The 20,763-nt window shown below is 43.0% G+C and overlaps 1 protein-coding gene across 2 annotated transcripts in view; it reads left to right on the plus strand.

The window, feature by feature from the left end:
• The window catches only part of LOC109909149 (zinc finger and BTB domain-containing protein 16-A), a 38,553-nt gene extending 19,185 nt beyond the window's left edge, over positions 1–19,368 (plus strand). The window contains exons 6-11 of one of the 2 annotated variants that reach the window (XM_031796182.1): positions 12,910–13,077; positions 13,244–13,973; positions 14,053–16,510; positions 17,246–17,430; positions 17,549–18,696; positions 18,906–19,368. In XM_031796182.1, coding sequence (XP_031652042.1) covers positions 12,910–13,077; positions 13,244–13,473 — 398 coding nt within the window. In that variant the 3' untranslated portion in view covers positions 13,474–13,973; positions 14,053–16,510; positions 17,246–17,430; positions 17,549–18,696; positions 18,906–19,368. Of the gene's footprint in view, positions 1–12,909; positions 13,078–13,243; positions 16,511–17,245; positions 17,431–17,548; positions 18,697–18,905 lie in introns of both variants that reach the window. The other variant, XM_020508103.2, reaches the window with a different exon arrangement.
• The last annotated feature ends 1,395 nt before the right edge of the window (positions 19,369–20,763 follow it).

The following is a 20,763-nucleotide window of genomic DNA, read 5'->3' on the forward strand; positions in this document are numbered from 1 at the left end:
CACACAGGAGCAACAGATCAATAGACACAACGCCCAGACCAGGGAGACACTCTCCCAGACCTGCGGGACCCCCCTCCCCCGGATCTACTCATAGAGGACCCATACCTACATCCAGACCACAACACTATCAGCCACATCCCCACCCCAACCAACACCTGCAAAGAGGGCCTCAACATGGAAGTCACACATACAGTGGGGCAAAAAAGTATTTAGTCAGCCACCAATTGTGCAAGTTCCTCCACCTAAAAAGATGAGAGAGGACTGTAATTTTAATCATAGGTACACTTCAACTATGACAGACAAAATGAGGAAAAAAATCCAGAAAATCACATTGTAGGATTTTTTCTGAATTTATTTGCAAATTATGGTGTAAAATAAGTATTTGGTCAAAAAAAAAAGTTTATCTCAATACTTTGTTATATACCCTTTGTTGGCAATGACAGAGGTCAAAAAATGTCTGTAAATCTTCACAAGGTTTTCACACACTGTTGCTGGTATTTTGGCTCATTCCTCCTGACAAAGCTGGTGTAAGTGAATCAGGTTTCTAGGCCTCCTTGCTCGCACACGCTTTTTCAGTTTTGCCCACAAATTTTCTATAGGATTGAGGTTAGGACTTTGTGATGGCCACTTCATTACCTTGACTTTGTTGTCCTTAAGCCAATTTTGCCACAACTTTGGAATTATGCTTGGGGTCATTGTCCATTTGGAAAACCCATTTGCGACCAAGCTTTAACTTCCTGACTGATTTCTTGAGATGTTGCTTCAATATATCCACATAATTTTCTCTCCTCATGATGCCATCTATTTTGTGAAGTGCACCAGTCCCTCCTGCAGCAAAGCACCCCAACAACATGATGCTGCCACCCACGTGCTTCACGGTTGGGATGGTGTTCTTCGGCTTGCAAGCCTCCCCGTTTTTCCTCCAAACATAATGATGGTCATTATGGCCAAACAGTTCTATTTTTGTTTCATCAGACCAGAGGACTATCTATTTCTCCAAAAAGTACGATCCTTGTCCCCATGTGCAGTTGAAAACTGTAGCTTTTTCATGGCGGTTTTGCAGCCTTGCTGAGCGGCCTTTCAGGTTTTGTCGATATAAAACTTGTTTTACTGTGGATAAAAAAAACTTTGTGCCTGTTTCCTCCAGTGTCTTCACAAGGTTCACAAGGTCCTGTTGTTCTGGGATTGATTTGCACTTTATGCACCAAAGTACATTCATCTCTAGGAGACAGAACGCGTCTCCCTCCTGAGCGATATGACGGCTGCGTGGTCCCATGGTGTTTATACTTTCGTACTATTGGTTGTACAGATGAACGTGGTACCTTCAATCATTTGGAAATTGTTCCCAACGATGAACCAGACTTGTGGAGGTCTAAAAAAAAAAATCTGAGGTCTTGGCTGATTTCTTTAGATTTTCACCTGATGTCAAGCAAAGAGGCACTGAGTTTGAAGGTAGGCCTTGAAATACATCCACAATTGACTCAAATGATGTTAATTAGCCTATCAGAAGCTTATAAACCATGACATAATTTTCTGGAATTTTCCAAGCTGTTTAAAGGCACAGTCAACTTAGTGTATGTAAACTTCTGACCCACTGGAATTGTGATACAGTGAATTATAAGTGAAATAATCTGTCTGTAAACAAGTGTTGGAACAATGACTTTTGTCATGCACAAAATAGATGTCCTAACCGACTTGTCAAAACTATAGTTTGTTAACAAGAAATTTGTGGAGTTGTTGAAAAACAAGTTTTAATGACCCCAACCTAAGTGTATGTAAACTTCCGACTTCAACTGTACATAATATGACATTTGTAATGTCTTTATTCTTTTGGAACTTCTGTGAGTGTAATGTTTACTGTTCATTTTTATGTTTTTTCACTTTTGTATATTATCTACTTCACTTGCTTTGGCAATGTTAACATATGTTTCCCATGCCAATAAAGCCCCTTGAATTGAATTGATTTTAATTGAGAGAGAGAGACCACTTTTTCTGATCAAATCAAATCAATCAAATTTTATTTGTCACATACACATGGTTAGCAGATGTTAATGCGAGTGTAGCGAAATGCTTGTGCTTCTAGTTCCGACAATGCAGTAATAACGAACAAGTAATCTAACTAACAATTCCAAAAAAACTACTGTCTTATACACAGTGTAAGGGGATAAGGAATATGTACATAAGGATATATGAATGAGTTATGGTACAAAGCAGCATAGGCAAGATACAGTAGATGATATCGAGTACAGTATAACATATGAGATGAGTATGTAAACAAAGTGGCATAGTTAAAGTGGCTAGTGATACATGTATTACATAAGGATGCAGTCGATGATATAGAGTACAGTATATACATATGCATATGAGATGAATAATGTAGGGTAAGTAACATTATATAAGGTAGCATTGTTTAAAGTGGCTAGTGATATATTTACATAATTTCCCATCAATTCCCATTATTAAAGTGGCTAGAGTTGAGTCAGTGTCATTGACAGTGTGTTGGCAGCAGCCACTCAATGTTAGTGGTGGCTGTTTAACAGTCTGATGGCCTTGAGATAGAAGCTGTTTTTCAGTCTCTCGGTCCCAGCTTTGATGCACCTGTACTGACCTCGCCTTCTGGATGACAGCGGGGTGAACAGGCAGTGGCTCGGGTGGTTGATGTCCTTGATGATCTTTATGGCCTTCCTGTAGCATCGGGTGGTGTAGGTGTCCTGGAGGGCAGGTAGTTTGCCCCCGGTGATGCGTTGTGCAGACCTCACTACCCTCTGGATAGCCTTACGGTTGAGGGCGGTGCAGTTGCCATACCAGGCGGTGATACACCCCGCCAGGATGCTCTCGATTGTGCATCTGTAGAAGTTTGTGAGTGCTTTTGGTGACAAGCCGAATTTCTTCAGCCTCCTGAGGTTGAAGAGGCGCTGCTGCGCCTTCTTCACGATGCTGTCTGTGTGAGTGGACCAATTCAGTTTGTCTGTGATGTGTATGCCAAGGAACTTAAAACTTGCTACCCTCTCCACTACTGTTCCATCGATGTGGATAGGGGGGTGTTCCCTCTGCTGTTTCCTGAAGTCCACAATCATCTCCTTAGTTTTGTTGACGTTGAGTGTGAGGTTATTTTCCTGACACCACACTCCGAGGGCCCTCACCTCCTCCCTGTAGGCCGTCTCGTCGTTGTTGGTAATCAAGCCTACCACTGTTGTGTCGTCCGCAAACTTGATGATTGAGTTGGAGGCGTGCGTGGCCACGCAGTCGTGGGTAAACAGGGAGTACAGGAGAGGGCTCAGAACGCACCCTTGTGGGGCCCCAGTGTTGAGGATCAGAGGGGTGGAGATGTTGTTGCCTACCCTCACCACCTGGGGGCGGCCCGTCAGGAAGTCCAGTACCCAGTTGCACAGGGCGGGGTCGAGACCCAGGGTCTCGAGCTTGATGACGAGCTTGGAGGGTACTATGGTGTTGAATGCCGAGCTGTAGTCGATGAACAGCATTCTCACATAGGTATTCCTCTTGTCCAGATGGGTTAGGGCAGTGTGCAGTATGGTTGAGATTGCATCGTCTGTGGACCTATTTGGGCGGTAAGCAAATTGGAGTGGGTCTAGGGTGTCAGGTAGGGTGGAGGTGATATGGTCCTTGACTAGTCTCTCAAAGCACTTCATGATGACGGATGTGAGTGGTAGTCGTTTAGCTCAGTTACCTTAGCTTTCTTGGGAACAGGAACAATGGTGGCCCTCTTGAAGCATGTGGGAACAGCAGACTGGTATAGGGATTGATTGAATATGTCCGTAAACACACCGGCCAGCTGGTCTGCGCATGCTCTGAGGGCGCGGCTGGGGATGCCGTCTGGGCCTGCAGCCTTGCGAGGGTTAACACGTTTAAATGTCTTACTCACCTCGGCTGCAGTGAAGGAGAGACCGCATGTTTTCGTTGCAGGCCGTGTCAGTGGCACAGTATTGTCCTCAAAGCGGGCAAAAAAGTTATTTAGTTTGCCTGGGAGCAAGACATCCTGGTCCGTGACTGGGCTGGATTTCTTCCTGTAGTCCGTGATTGACTGTAGACCCTGCCACATGCCTCTTGTGTCTGAGCCGTTGAATTGAGATTCTACTTTGTCTCTGTACTGGCGCTTAGCTTGTTTGATAGCCTTGCGGAGGGAATAGCTGCACTGTTTGTATTCGGTCATGTTACCAGACACCTTGCCCTGATTAAAAGCAGTGGTTCGCGCTTTCAGTTTCACACGAATGCTGCCATCAATCCATCACATCTAAATTGAAGAAAAACATAATTGATTAGTGGAGTTTGGCCATCATTGTATATCTTGTCTATACCACAGTCTTCTTGGAAGTATCATTGGGTACATGTCATGTGTCTGATGAGCAGTGCAGTGTACTGTCCCACTTGGCTGTTGCTGAGGACTCTGAGCTAATGAGACACATAGGTCATTGCAGATGACTCAAAGCCACAGCGTCAGAGAGAGATGGATAAACTATGGAAAGACCCACCTGTCTGGAGGACTTCTATGTCCTCACAATATTATCTACAGTATATTATATTATTATTATTAAATATAGTATATTATATTATTATTATTAAATACAGTATATTATATTATTATTATTAAATACAGTATTTTATATTATTATTATTAAATATAGTATATTATATTATTATTATTAAATACAGTATTATATTATTATTATTAAATACAGTATATTATATTATTATTATTAAATATAGTATATTATATTATTATTAAATATAGTATATTATATTATTATTATTAAATACAGTGTATTATATTATTATTATTAAATACAGTATATTATATTATTATTATTAAATATAGTATATTATATTATTATTATTAAATATAGTGTATTATATTATTATTATTAAATACAGTATATTATATTATTATTATTAAATATAGTATATTATATTATTATTATTATTAAATACAGTATATTATATTATTATTATTAAATATAGTATATTATATTATTATTATTAAACACAGTATATTATGTTATTATTGTTAAATACAGTATATTATAATTATTAAACACAGTATATTATGTTATTATTGTTAAATACAGTATATTATATTATTAAATACAGTATATTCTATTATTATTGTTAAATACAGTATATTATATTATTACTATATCTACAGTATATTATATTATTATTATTAAATATAGTACTGTGCAAAAGTTTTAGGCAGGTATGAAAAAATGCTGTAAAGTAAGAATGCTTTCAAAAATAGACGTGTTAATAGATTATATTTATCAATTAACAAAATGCAAAGTGAGTAAACAGAAGTTAAATCTACATAAAATCAATATTTGGTGTGACCACCCTTTGCCTTCAAAACAGCATAAATTCCTCTAGGTACACTTGCACACAGTTTTTGAAGGAACTCGGCAAGTCGGTTGGCCCAAACATCTTGGAGAACTAACCACAGTTATTCTGTGGATTTAGGCAGCCTCAGGTGCTTCTCTCTTTTCATGTATTCCCAGACAGACATGATGATGTTCAGATCAGGGCTCTGTGGGGGCCATACCATCACTTCCAGGACTCCTTGTTCATCTTTACGCTGAAGATAGTTCTTAATGACTTTCGCTGTATGTTTGGGATTGTTGTCATGCTGCAGAATACATTTGTGGCCAATCACATGCCTCCCTGATGGTATTGCACGATGGATAAGGATCTGCCTGTACTTCTCAGCATTGAGGAGACCATTAATTCTGACCAAATCCCCAACTCCATTTGCAGAAATGGAGCCCCAAACTTGCAAGGAACCTCCACCATGCTTCACTGTTGTCTGCAGACACTCATTTGTGTACTGCTCTCCAGCCCTTTGGCGAACAAACTGCCTTCTGCTACAGCCAAGTATTTTACTCATCAGTTCAGAGCACCTGCTGCCATTAATCTGCACCTCAGTTCCTGTGTTTTCGTGCATAGTTGAGTTGCTTGGCCTTGTTTCCACGTCAGAGGTATGGCTTTTTGGCCGCAAGTCTACCATGAAGGCCACTTCTGACTTCTCAGGACAGTAAATGGGTATACCAGGGTCCCACTGTTTTCTGCCAATTCTGAGCTGATGGCACTGCTGGACATCTGATTGTGAAGGGAAGTAAGCATGATGTGTCTTTCGTCTGCTGCAGTAAGTTTCCTTGGCCGACCACTGAGTCTACGGTCCTCAACGTTGCCCGTTTCTTTGTGCTTCTTCAAAAGAGCTTGGACATCTGGAAACCCCTGTCGGACTTGACATTTCTGCCTGGAAGAGACCTTGTTGATGTAGTATATGTTGTGCACTTGAGTGAGGACCCAAAAGCAATTTAACAAAAACAGAGTCCTTTAATGTAAAAACACAGGGAAGACATAGATCCTCTTCAGATGTAGAAAATGGCAAAATAGACAACCCTCAGAGAGGGCGACAAATGAAACAGAAAGTCCTTCTGATATTTACAAAAGAGTCCCCTTCTTAGCAGCAGAGGAGAATAGCTGGGTTGCGGCGACAGACTGCTGGTCTCTCTGGGTAGGCGCGGGTCGTAGCGGACAGAGGTACCTGATCACACGTAGCATCAGAAGAACAGGCAGATTCCAACAGGATGGGACAAGGGTGAAGCAAACAAGACGATAGTTGGGTTCTGGCATGAGAAACTCAAACGAGAATCTGACAAAGAAAGAAGCAGGAACAGAGAGAGAAATAGAGACCTAATCAGAGGGAAAAAGGGAACAGGTGGGAAAAGGGTGAACAAGGTAGTTAGAGGAGATGAGGAACAGCTGGAGGAGGAGAGAAAGAGAAGGTAGCCTAATACGACCAGCAGAGGGAGACAGAGTGAAGAGAAAGAACAGGAACAAGACATAATATGACAAGACATGACAGTACCCCCCCACTCACCGAGCGCCTCCTGGCGCACTCGAGGAGGAAACCTGGCGGCAACGGAGGAAATCGTCGATCAGCGAACGGTCCAGCACGTCCCGAGAGGGAACCCAACTCCTTTCCTCAGGACCGTACCCCTCCCAATCTACTAGGTACTGATGACCACGGCCCCGAGGACGCATGTCCAAAATCTTACGGACCCTGTAGATAGGTGCGCCCTCGACAAGGATGGGGGGGGGGGGGACGAGCGGGGGCGCGAAGAACGGGCTTAACACAGGAGACATGGAAGACCGGGTGGACGCGACGAAGATATCGCGGGAGAAGAAGTCGCACTGCGACAGGATTAATGATCTGAGAAATACGGAAAGGACCAATGAACCGCGGGGTCAACTTGCGAGAAGCTGTCTTAAGGGGAAGGTTTTGAGTGGAGAGCCATACTCTCTGACCGCGACAATATCTAGGACTCTTAGTTCTACGCTTATTAGCGGCTCTCACAGTCTGCGCCCTATAACGGCAAAGTGCAGACCTGACCCTCTTCCAAGTGCGCTCACAACGTTGGACAAAAGCCTGAGCGGAGGGGACGCAGGACTCGGCGAGCTGAGACGAGAACAGCGGAGGCTGGTACCCGAGGCTACTCTGAAAAGGAGATAGACCGGTCGCAGACGAAGGAAGCGAGTTGTGGGCGTATTCTGCCCAGGGGAGCTGTTCTGACCAAGACGCAGGGTTACGAAAAGAAAGACTGCGTAAGATGCGACCAATAGTCTGATTGGCCCGTTCTGCTTGACCGTTAGACTGAGGGTGAAAGCCGGAAGAGAGACTGACGGAAGCTCCAATCAATCGGCAAAACTCCCTCCAAAATTGAGACGTGAATTGCGGACCCCTGTCCGAAACGACGTCTGACGGAAGGCCATGAATTCTGAAAACATTCTCGATGATGATTTGTGCCGTTTCTTTAGCAGAAGGGAGCTTAGCGAGGGGAATAAAATGAGCCGCCTTAGAGAACCTATCGACAACCGTAAGAATAACAGTCTTCCCCGCTGACGAAGGCAGTCCGGTGATAAAATCTAAGGCGATGTGAGACCACGGTCGAGAGGGAATGGGAAGCGGTCTGAGACAGCCGGCAGGAGGGGAGTTACCGGACTTAGTCTGCGCGCAGACCGAACAAGCAGCCACGAAACGACGCGTGTCACGCTCCCGAGTGGGCCACCAAAAACGCTGGCGAATGGAAGCAAGCGTACCCCGAACGCCGGGGTGGCCGGCTAACTTGGCAGAGTGAGCCCACTGAAGAACGGCCAGACGAGTAGGAACGGTAACGAAAAGAAGGTTCCTAGGACAAGCGCGCGGCGACGGAGTGTGAGTGAGTGCTTGCTTTACCTGCCTCTCAATTCCCCAGACAGTCAACCCGACAACACGCCCCTCAGGGAGAATCCCCTCGGGGTCGGTGGAGACTACTGAAGAACTGAAGAGACGAGATAAAGCATCAGGCTTGGTGTTCTTAGAGCCCGGACGATAAGAAATTACGAACTTGAAACGAGCGAAAAACAGCGCCCAACGAGCCTGACGCGCATTAAGTCGTTTGGCAGAACGGATGTACTCAAGGTTCCTATGGTCAGTCCAAACGACAAAAGGAACGGTCGCCCCCTCCAACCACTGTCGCCATTCGCCTAGGGCTAAGCGGATGGCGAGCAGTTCGCGGTTTCCCACATCATAGTTACATTCCGACGGCGACAGGCGATGAGAAAAATACGCGCAAGGGTGGACCTTGTCGTCAGAGAGGGAGCGCTGAGAAAGAATGGCTCCCACGCCCACCTCTGACGCGTCAACCTCGACAACGAACTGTCTAGAGACGTCAGGTGTAACAAGGATAGGTGCGGATGTAAAGCGATTCTTGAGAAGATCAAAAGCTCCCTGGGCGGAATCGGACCACTTAAAGCACGTCTTGACAGAAGTAAGGGCTGTGAGGGGAGCTGCCACCTGACCGAAATTACGGATGAAACGACGATAGAAATTCGCGAAGCCGAGAAAGCGCTGCAGCTCGACGCGTGACTTAGGAACGGGCCAATCAATGACAGCTTGGACCTTAGCGGGATCCATCTTAATGCCTTCAGCGGAAATAACAGAACCGAGAAATGTGACGGAGGAGGCATGAAAAGTGCACTTCTCAGCCTTCACATAAAGACAATTCTCTAAAAGGCGCTGGAGGACACGTCGAACGTGCTGAACATGAATCTGGAGTGACGGTGAAAAAAAATCAGGATATCGTCAAGGTAGACGAAAACAAAGATGTTCAGCATGTCTCTCAGGACGTCATTTACTAATGCCTGAAAGACAGCTGGAGCGTTTGCGAGGCCGAAAGGAAGAACCCGGTATTCAAAGTGCCCTAACGGAGTGTTAAACGCCGTTTTCCACTCGTCCCCCTCCCTGACGCGCACGAGATGGTAAGCGTTACGAAGGTCCAACTTAGTGAAAAACCTGGCTCCCTGCAGGATCTCGAAGGCTGAAGACATAAGAGGAAGCGGATAACGATTCTTAACTGTTATGTCATTCAGCCCTCGATAATCTATGCAGGGGCGCAGGGACCCGTCCTTCTTCTTAACAAAAAAAAACCCCGCTCCGGCGGGAGAGGAGGAGGGGACTATGGTACCGGCGTCGAGAGCTACAGACAAATAATCTTCGAGAGCCTTACGTTCGGGAGCCGACAGAGAGTATAGTCTACCCCGGGGGGGGGGGGGGGTGGTTCCTGGAAGGAGATCAATACTACAATCATACGACCGGTGCGGAGGAAGAGAGGTGGCCCTGGACCGACTGAACACCGTGCGCAGATCGTGATATTCCTCCGGCACCCTCGTCAAATCACCAGGCTCCTCCTGTGAAGAAGAGACAGAGGAAACAGGAGGGATAGCAGACATTAAACATTTCACATGACAAGAGACGTTCCAGGAGAGGATAGAATTACTAGACCAATTAATATAAGGATTATGACAAACTAGCCAGGGATGACCCAAAACAACAGGTGTAAAAGGTGAACGAAAAATTTAAAAAGAAATGGTTTCGCTATGATTACCAGAGACAGTGAGGGTTAAAGGTAGCGTTTCACGCTGAATCCCGGGGAGAGGACTCCCATCCAGAGCGAACAAGGCCGTGGGCTCCTTTAACTGTCTGAGAGGAATGTCATGTTCCCGAGCCCAGGTCTCGTCCATAAAGCAGCCCTCCGCCCCAGAGTCTATCAAGGCGCTGCAGGAAGCTGACGAACCGGTCCAGCGTAGATGGGCCGACAAGGTAGTGCAGGATCTTGAAGGAGAGACCAGAGTAGTAGCGCTCACCAGTAGCCCTCCTCTTACTGATGAGCTCTGGCTTTTACTGGACATGAAGTGACAAAATGACCAGCGGAACCGCAATAGAGACAGAGGCGGTTGGTGATTCTCCGTTCTCTCTCCTTAGTCGAGATGCGGATACCCCCCAGCTGCATAGGCTCAGCACCCGAGCCGGCGGAGGAAGATGGTAGTGATGCGGAGAGGGGGGCAACGGAGAACGCGAGCTCCTTTCCCCGAGCTCGGTGACGAAGATCAACCCGTCGCTCTATGCGAATAGCGAGTTCAATCAAGGAATCCACGCTGGAGGGAACCTCCCGGGAGAGAATCTCATCCTTTACCTCAGCGTGGAGACCCTCCAGAAAACGAGCGAGCAAAGCTGGCTCGTTCCAGTCACTGGAGGCAGCAAGAGTGCGAAACTCAATAGAGTAATCTGTTATGGATCGATTACCTTGACATAGGGAAGCCAGGACCCTGGAAGCTTCCTCCCCAAAAACAGAACGATCAAAAACCCGTATCATCTCCTCCTTAAAGTCCTGATACTGGTTAGTACACTCAGCCCTCACCTCCCAGATAGCCGTGCCCCACTCACGAGCCCGTCCAGTAAGGAGAGATATGACGTAGGCGATACGAGCTGTGCTCCTGGAGTAAGTGTTGGGCTGGAGAGAAAACACAATATCACACTGGGTGAGGAACGAGCGGCATTCAGTGGCCTCCCCAGAGTAACACGGCGGGTTATTGATTCTGGGCTCCGGAGATTCGGAAGCCCTGGAAGTGGCCGGTGGATCGAGGCGGAGATGGTGAACCTGTCTTGTGAGGTCGGAGACTTGGGCGGTCAGGGTCTCAACGGCATGTCGAGCAACAGACAATTCCTGCTCGTGTCTGCCTAGCATCGCTCCCTGGATCTCGACGGCTGAGTGGAAAGGATCCGAAATCGCTGGGTCCATTCTTGGTCAGATTCTTCTGTTGTGCACTTGAGTGAGGACCCAAAAGCGATTTAACAAAAACAGAGTCCTTTAATGTAAAAACACAGGGAAGACATAGATCCTCTTCAGATGTAGAAAATGGCAAAATAGACAACTCTCAGAGAGGGCGACAAATGAAACAGAAAGTCCTTCTGATATTTACAAAAGAGTCCCCTTCTTAGCAGCAGAGGAGAATAGCTGGGTTGCGGCGACAGACTGCTGGTCTCTCTGGGTAGGCGCGGGTCGTAGCGGACAGAGGTACCTGATCACACGTAGCATCAGAAGAACAGGCAGATTCCAACAGGATGGGACAAGGGTGAAGCAAACAAGACGATAGTTGGGTTCTGGCATGAGAAACTCAAACGAGAATCTGACAAAGAAAGAAGCAGGAACAGAGAGAGAAATAGAGACCTAATCAGAGGGAAAAAGGGAACAGGTGGGAAAAGGGTGAACGAGGTAGTTAGAGGAGATGAGGAACAGCTGGAGGAGGAGAGAAAGAGAAGGTAGCCTAATACGACCAGCAGAGGGAGACAGAGTGAAGAGAAAGAACAGGAACAAGACATAATATGACAAGACATGACAGTATAACTACCTTGTGTCTTGTGGCTGTGCTCAGTCTTTCCATGGTGTATGACTTTTGACAGTAAACTGTCTTCAGCAACCTCACCTTGTTAGCTGAGTTTGGTTGTTCCTCACCCAGGTGTATTCCTCCTACACAGCTGTTTCAGTTCATGATTGTGTTTCAACCTACATATTGAATTGATGATCATTAGCACCTGTTTGGTATAATTGTTTAATCATACACCTGACTATATGTCTACAAAATCCCTGACTTTGTGCAAGTGTACCTACAAGAATTGATGCTGTTTTGAAGGCAAAGGGTGGTCACACCAAATATGGATTTGATTTAGATTTGTCTTCTGTTCACTCACTTTGCATTTAGATAAATGATAAATATAATCTATTAATCTATCTATAATCTATTAATGTCTATTTTTGAAAGCATTCTTGCTTTACAGCATTTTTTCACACCTGCCTAAAACTTTTGCCCAGTACTGTATATAATAATAATAATATAATATACTGTATATAATAATAATATAATATACTGTATACAATAATAATATACCATATATAATAATCATATAATATACTGTATATAATAATATACTGTATATAATGATAATATACTGTATATAATAATAATATACTGTATATAATGATAATATACTGTATATAATAATAATATAATATACTGTATATAATAATAATATAATATACTGTATATAATTATAATATAATATACTGTATATAATGATAATATACTGTATATAATGATAATATACTGTATATAATAATAATATAATATACTGTATATAATTCTAATATAATATACTGTATATAATAATTATATAATATACTGTATATAATTATAATATAATACACTGTATATAATGATAATATACTGTATATAATGATAATATACTGTATATAATAATTATATAATATACTGTATATAATAATGTGAGACCTGTATATCTGAAAGCACATTCTTTTTTCCAGACTGATATGCAAAGGTTCTGTTTTTATTGACCTGTACAACTACATTAATAAGTAGTAGTCACGATAAAGTAACACTTTTGATACCATTGGCTGAAGAGCGGAGGCCTAACTGAACCGTTTGATACTGTTTAGCATTATGAAACCTGTAACAACGTGTATCCAACCTTTACCCAACCTGTGTCTAACCTGTCTCCAGGTGACCACCCGTTTGAGTGTGAGTTCTGTGGGAGCTGTTTCCGGGACGATGGCATGTTGAGGGGACACAAACGTATCCACACGGGAGAGAAGCCTTACGAGTGTAACGGCTGTGGCAAAAGGTTCAGCCTCAAGCACCAGCTGGAGACCCACTACCGCGTACACACAGGTTAGAGAGCAGTGTGTGGTCGTAATAATAACACACTCCCACTTTAGATTGTTTTGTGTTCATAACAGCATACACACAGGTCAAACCAATGTGTGTCAGATAGTACCACTGGTTTTAGCGCATAGTCAAGGAAAGGTTTCACGAGTATGCTGTTGTATTCCTATAGGTGAGAAGCCATTTGAGTGCAAGATCTGTCACCAGCGATCCAGGGACTACTCTGCCATGATCAAGCACCTGCGCACCCACAACGGAGCGTCGCCCTACCAGTGTACCATCTGCCAGGACTTCTGCCCCAGCCTGGCAGCCATGCAGAAACACATGAAGAGCCACAGACCCGAGGATGTGCCCCTGGACTGGAGGATAGAGAAGACCTACCTGTATGTATGCTACGTCTGAGTAGGACTTAGACACTAAGACACACTATCCTAGGAGTGGACAGGTTTTTCATCTTATTATTTCCTCTAAAGAAAAGTAAGTTGATCATTTCTGTGGTTTGATTGCTTTTATCGCGAATTGCCACAATGATCTGTCATTACATTAAACCTCCATATGTGTTGAAGACTGAAAGACTACTGGTCAGGTTACCACAGCAGTGAAAGTGTTATCTGTTATTACATTAAACCTCCATATGTGTTGAAGACTGAAAGACTACTGGTCAGGTTACCACAGCAGTGAAAGTGTTATCTGTTATTACATTAAACCTCCACATGTGTTGAAGACTGAAAGACTACTGGTCAGGTTACCACAGCAGTGAAAGTGTTATCTGTTATTACATTAAACCTCCACATGTGTTGAAGACTGAAAGACTACTGGTCAGGTTACCACAGCAGTGAAAGTGTTATCTGTTATTACATTAAACCTCCACATGTGTTGAAGACTGAAAGACTACTGGTCAGGTTACCACAGCAGTGAAAGTGTTATCTGTTATTACATTAAACCTCCACATGTGTTGAAGACTGAAAGACTACTGGTCAGTGAAAGTGTTGCACTAGAAGGGATATTGAGTTCTATCTGCTGTGACTCTGATTGTGAGACTTAGAACTTCTCTGGTCGAATTGCAGTACTATTGCCACCCTTACTACGTAGATTGGTTGAGACAAACAAACATTTCCTGGGTTATTATTTCCTGTCACATTTCCTGTTATTGATTTTTTGGGGTGTTTGTTTTTTGCATGTTTTACTTGAATGGTCTCCATAAGCTTGATTTAATTTGTGTCTTATTTTTCCAGTGCGCATAGTAAGCATATAATTTCCCCTACCTGTCAGTTAGTCTATCTGCTCATGCTGATTGACAAGCATTAAGGCGTAACAGGTTTTGCTATTTATGTCATGCATCGATTTTGTTACCAAATAGGTGTTGGTTATTTTTACCCAACCACAAGGCCGTTTATTTTGATATTAGAATAAGCGCTACCTCTTCGATCTTCAACTTTTGCACAGAGGCAATAGCACATCTTAGAACTGGTGTTTTTCATTGTGTTTTCGTCCACCGTCTGTAGCTTTACCTTCAAATGTCCTTTTATATTGGTGAAGCGGCTTGAAATGTTCTGAGAATTAATCAATGGAATTGATTTGGACGGTTGCCTGTTGGGTAGAAAAAAGATTTGAAAGCCTTCAAAGTGACTTTTGTGTGAATCATTTTTTTATCAGTAGAAGTATAGCAGTCTGTTAAACCACAGAATTAAACCATTTTCTAAGTGAAAAGAAAGAACATGTGAGTAAAAGTGTTGTCTTTTTACTAAACGTGAAAGGTTGAATCACTAAAAGCAGGTTATCGTCAGTTGTGATGTCTGTTGCTGTAAATGTGATTGTATCTTGTTCCTAGACGAGAGCCAAAAGAGGGCTTCTCTGATTTTAAAATGTTGTATTTTTGTATTACAGTGATCTGCAATTTGTTTACATTTGTTTTGATTTCAGAAACATCTTTTCTTGTGTGTTTTGTAAGTCTCTGGAGTCTGATTTGAGTAAGAGCCCTCCCTGTGCCTCTTTTATAAATGGAGAATAGATGTGCTGAATACATGAATACAGTATATGTTTGTTGTATTGACCGTTGTTGTTCCTGGGTGTTTGTTTATTGTTGGTGAAGAACTGATTTTCACTGCCATGCCATAGTAGACCCTATTGTCTAAACATTGTCATTTGAAACAAGATACTTGTTCTAATGACTATGGTATTATGCCCCAGGCACCTCAAGCCTCAAAGCAAAGTTTACGAGTGAGATTTTCTTTCAAAATGTTCTGTCTTGTCGAATGGGGATAAAATGCACAGAAGACACAGAATACATAGTGGTATTGTTAATAACCTTTATAAAGCTACATGTTCAGCATATATGGGTCTAGGTAACACTATGGCCTTCTAGAACAAAAAGCCAACACTCAATGCCATGAAAAGAATTAAAAGCACCGACTCATTCTCACTGTACTACTGTTCTATTCTACATACACATGCACTATAAGGATCTTAGGATTTCCGTGGTGGACCAAAACTAACAAAGCTCTTTCAAAAAAGTGTTTTCTTTGATCGTTCTATGTTGTAACAAAGCAGAAGTAGTTTTATTTGGTATGTGTTCTAGCAGGATGTGATGATCATTATTTAGGTAGATATTATGTAAATGTTTGTCTACCTCAGCACCAGTTCAGTCAGTGCTTGTCCTGGTGTCCAATCAGGGTTGTTCTTCTTGCCATGTGTGTTAAATCCCTTTGCATTACAGCTTTGTAACACTGTGTGTGCAAGTGTTTTCTCAGTGTGGATTCAGACACAGCTCTTTTTATGCATCAGTGTTCTGTGGCATGATGAAAAAAGAATAAAATAGAAACTATTTTACAGTGCAGATCTTTATTGTGTCATCAGTCAAGTAAAGTGAGTTCTTACTGTCTGGTTTTGGTGCATACTATTCACATGCACTACAGGAATATGTTCCATGTTTGAAGATGTTATAAAAGACCAAAATGCTAATTGTATGTAGTTCTGTTCTTGAGCTGTTCTTGTCTATTATTGTTCTGTATTGTGTCATGTTTTGTGTGGACCACAAGAAGAGCAGCTGCTGCTTTCGCAACAGCTAATGGGGACCCTAATAAAATACCAAAAAGATCCATGAAGGTTGTGTCAATAATAATACATTTTATTTGCACCTTTCAAAATAAAGTAGCAAAAAATAAACATGACAATAAAAAAGGGTTGTGTTTTCCTGTCTCACTGTAGCATGCGGCTGAAGTCAGGACAGGCGGTTTGGTGACCCTTAGTGGCACGATGCCAGACTAACAGCTGGGTGGGTTTGACTAGCTGCTACAGATGAGGGAAGGGATCAGTCGCTGCCTCCCTGCCCTCTCTCCCTCTGCTCTACCACACACACTGTTGTGTCCAACACTAAGCAGAATGGCAGCCATATAGTAACTCAATCCAGTCAATAACAAGAGGGAATTCTTCATCACAGGTACTACCTTTGTTTATGTGTACTTGTTTCTATGTTTATTTGTGGGTTTGGGATGTTTTGGTATTGGCAATAGCAATGCTGTGTTTTAATTTGTATAGTTTTTTTTCGATTCAGGGAGTTAGTTACCTAGAGAGGATATGCTGAAAACAGTTTATCCACCAGCAGAGCATAGTGACAACACATAATGACTTGGATGTAGTAAAAAAAAGCTCCTACTTTGTTTGCAATGATGGAATAGTTCACTACTATATTACAACAGTATTACAACTGTGGTGACACAGAACTATCCTGTCCTATTTATGTTGTTGATGAGCTTGAGATCCACCAAATGTAATGGAGCCATTTTGAAAAGATAGAAGGTGGCTAAATTGAGTTACACATGTGCAAAAAAGAGTATCTCCTCTATAATCTCCTGAAATCCATGGTCATGCTCTGTAGATTGATTAAGAGCTGGTGCTAATGTAATCCCCTCTGTTTAATTAGTGTGAGCATGGTGGACAGTTAAAGCAAACCACATTACACACCATCTGGATTACACACTATCCAGCCTCTCCATCATTAGTCTTTACAACAAAGACACAAACAAGGACATGTCACCTGTAGCTCTAGCTCTATGTTCTCAGACTGGATACAAACTAGATTTGTTTAACTGCCCAGGTGATAAACCGTCTTGTTCATAACATAAACGGTGGACACTCCTGTCGGTTTGTCTCGATGTCTTTCTCTGTATCTCAGGTGTTGGTGACTGGTCTATGGTCCACAGAGAGGGATTCCATCCATGCTCTCCTCGGTGATCTCTCGGTGCTCTATAAAGGGACTATGGAAACTACGGACCTCCCCCGTACCCCAGGAAGAACATCAGACCCAGAGCTTCACTTCAACACAACCCATAAAACCCATACAGGCCATACCTGAGAAGGGTCAGTATAACGTCTCAATATACACTGCAAAGATGACTCTTTTATTATTATATTGTTATCAACATCTTCACTGTTAGATTTCAGATGACACCTTACTGTCTTGATGTCTTGATTGCAGGTGGATACAAGAGTATCTTTAGCCGATCCCAAGAAAATCTCCAGGGCCACCAGTAGGGGTCAGTATGTCACCATGCCTGTTTGCCATCCAAGGCTGCATTTCGCTCCGAGACTGGCGCTAGGCATGGGGCAGCCAACACCAGACAAAGCCCACTGCCGGTCAGTCAGAGGATCATCCAATCACAGCACAAAGCAAGGCAGACCAGGAGTGCTGGGAGCTGCTCCAGTTATGATACACGCTCCTGAGAAATGCTCTAGTAAACCTGATAAAGGGAAGAAAACACTGTACAAGGCCACATCTTCTTCTCCAAGAGTACAGGAGACATAAGCCACAAGAGTTCCAGTAATGGTCGCCAGCAATATCGCTACTTCACCAAGGATGGAATGTGTCGCGGCTCGCCATACAGCTCCAAGAACAAGATGTGTGACCTGATCGGCACCCTGATGGATCTGAAGTACAGCTGGATCCTGTTTGTCTTTACCCTGTGCTACAATGTCACATGGACAGCCTTCGCAGAGCTTAACTTCCTGGATGCCTGGCTGCGTGGTGATGTGGAACACATACAATGTGTTCCACATACAAACCCGCAATGGCAGCCATGTTTTGAGAAGCTGGACAGTTTCCATTCGGCCCTCTCTATCTCCATGGACATCATCAATGGCTACGGCACTAGAGAGGCCTCAGTCAACTGCATGGACGGGCTGGTTCTCATGATGGCACAGTCCATCATTGAATCAGTGTTAGACGTCCTGATGCTGGGCTACATCCTGGCTAAGATAGCCAAGCCTAAGAGGAGGCTGCCCACTTTGTTGTTCAGTCAGCACTGTATGGTCTGAGAGGGATGAGAGCCTGTGCCTGATGTTCAACATCAGGACTTTGAAAGAGACACACATGCTGGTGGCAGAGATTAGAGCCAAGCTGATCAAATCTCACCATACCAAAGAGGGAGAGTTCATCCTGTTGGATCAGAGAGAGCTGACTCTGTGGATGGATCCAGATGGAGCCAGGTTGTTCCCAGACCATGGCGCATGTAATTGATGAACACAGGCCTCTCTGGGGCATCAGCACTGACTCTTTAAAGTGGGAGACCTTTGAAAACCGTGGTCATAGTGGACGGAGCCATGCAAGACGCGGGTTTGTACTGAGAGGTGAGGAAATGTGGAGTTGGAATTAAATAAATGTTTCAGATATTTCAATCAGTGCAAAAAGGACACATTATTTATATGTTATCATTATCAAAGCATGAATATAGCTAAATTGAAAGGGACCTACAGTATCCTTAATGCCTGGTCCAGACAGCAGATGTATATAATTTCATTTTAGATTAACTTGACTGTAAATATGTATTTTTTCTCAGGCACAGCCTTCCATGTGAGGACCTCCTACACTGAATATGATATTCTTTGGGGACAGCGCTTTAAGTCATACAAGCCATTAGATGAGAGAGGGATTGGGTCCAATCACAAGACCTCTGATAAGAACTATAAGGTCCAGACTGCCACACACAGTGACAAAGAGATGGCAGTGAGACATAGACATAAGAGATCTCCTGGACACGACACAGACTCTGTCCCCTCCAACATGTCTACAAGGAAAGTACATTACCAGTATTTATCTGATCAAATGTTACTGTGCAACTCAGTCAGTAATAACAATGGCACAGGAACTAGGAAACTTAGTAAGAATTAGTTCTTTATATAAATATGGACGTTTGACAAGTCGGCATAGAAGGGTTCATCAAAGTGATGAAATCAAGACACACTGTACATATCCTCCAGAATGTTTATACAATGTGAATAAATGAATGACGATGACCAATATCTAAAGCTGCCACATCTTATTTATCAAACTTTCTGAATACTTACATTTGTATATGTGAGCAGTGAGCACAGCATGCCTTGTGCTAAACACGTGTGTGATATACAAGTACAATTATGCTGATTGAATGAGTTGTTAGTGGTCTCCTTACAGTATGCCAGGAATTACAAAAGGTTTCTTTTTTTGCCCATACACCAAACTCTCCCGATTTAAATGATGAGTGTCATTTAAAGATTGTATTGTGGGGAACCAATTTGAGAAATGGAAGACCGAACTGACAGCCGCGCATGACAAGACAAATGAATGTCAGTATTACTGTCTCATCACCAGCAATGGGGAGATCTCATTCATATACCATGCTAGACTCATATATATACATATATATTACGTGGTAGATAAGCTTTAGCATTGGAGATAAATTGTGGCTTCCATCAACGTAATTGTCTGCATCATTTCCAAGCTACCATATATATTTTTTGTAAATGCAAACTGTAAACCACTGCGCATTCCTAGTCTGCGTGTCAGCACACAGTATTAGTCTGCCACGTCCACCTCAGGTCACAGTGTTCAGACAGACAGGCAGAAAGACAGACAGACAGACTTATTAGAGTGGGTTTGACTTGTACATCATTTCATCTGACAGTGGTCAGATGAGCCAAAGAGATGCAGGCCGTTTCCGGGATGCTGCCTGGACAGTCCGGGTGTACGGAATGTTTTCCTGGGCAGTTATCCTCCTCACCTGGCTCTCTCTGGGCCTAATCCCATACAACGCCCATGGGAGATACTGCATGTCCAAGGTACATTCTGCTGGCTGGAATTCTAGCTGGCAGATAAATTCAAATATTTAGAAACACCTTGATGTTCTCAACTTAAATAGGTGAGACTGGGTTAATTAAGCTTGGCGGTAAAGTAGAAGAGACATTTAAAAAAAATACTTCTTACACATACTGTACCTGTAAACAGTCCTGATTTTATCATATTTTAATTAACACATTTATTTTTATATCCTTGTAAAATAAAATATGATTCACTCAAAAAATGGTTTGTTGGTTGGTTATTTTTTGTACTGCATCTGATGCAGGGTAAATTGTATATATTGTAACGGGTATCCAGAAATAAATCATTAATAAGAATTGAAAGCAAAAACTGGACAAATTAATAAATGTTTTTATTTTGAGAGAGAGTGAACATCCGTCACCTCACCAGCAGGCAGAACAGTGTTCATTTTGTTCTTGAGCGGCCTGCTGAGAGATGTGTGTTACGGTTCTCTTTAGTTGAAGGAGAGTCGGACCAAAATGCGGCGTGTAGATTGCGATCCATGTTTATTAAACTGAAGCAACACGAATCTAAATACAAACACTACAAAACAATAAACGTAACGAAAACCGAAACAGCCT

This window comes from Oncorhynchus kisutch, linkage group LG18, assembly GCF_002021735.2.
Source record: "Oncorhynchus kisutch isolate 150728-3 linkage group LG18, Okis_V2, whole genome shotgun sequence".
Taxonomy (NCBI): Eukaryota; Metazoa; Chordata; class Actinopteri; order Salmoniformes; family Salmonidae; genus Oncorhynchus; species Oncorhynchus kisutch.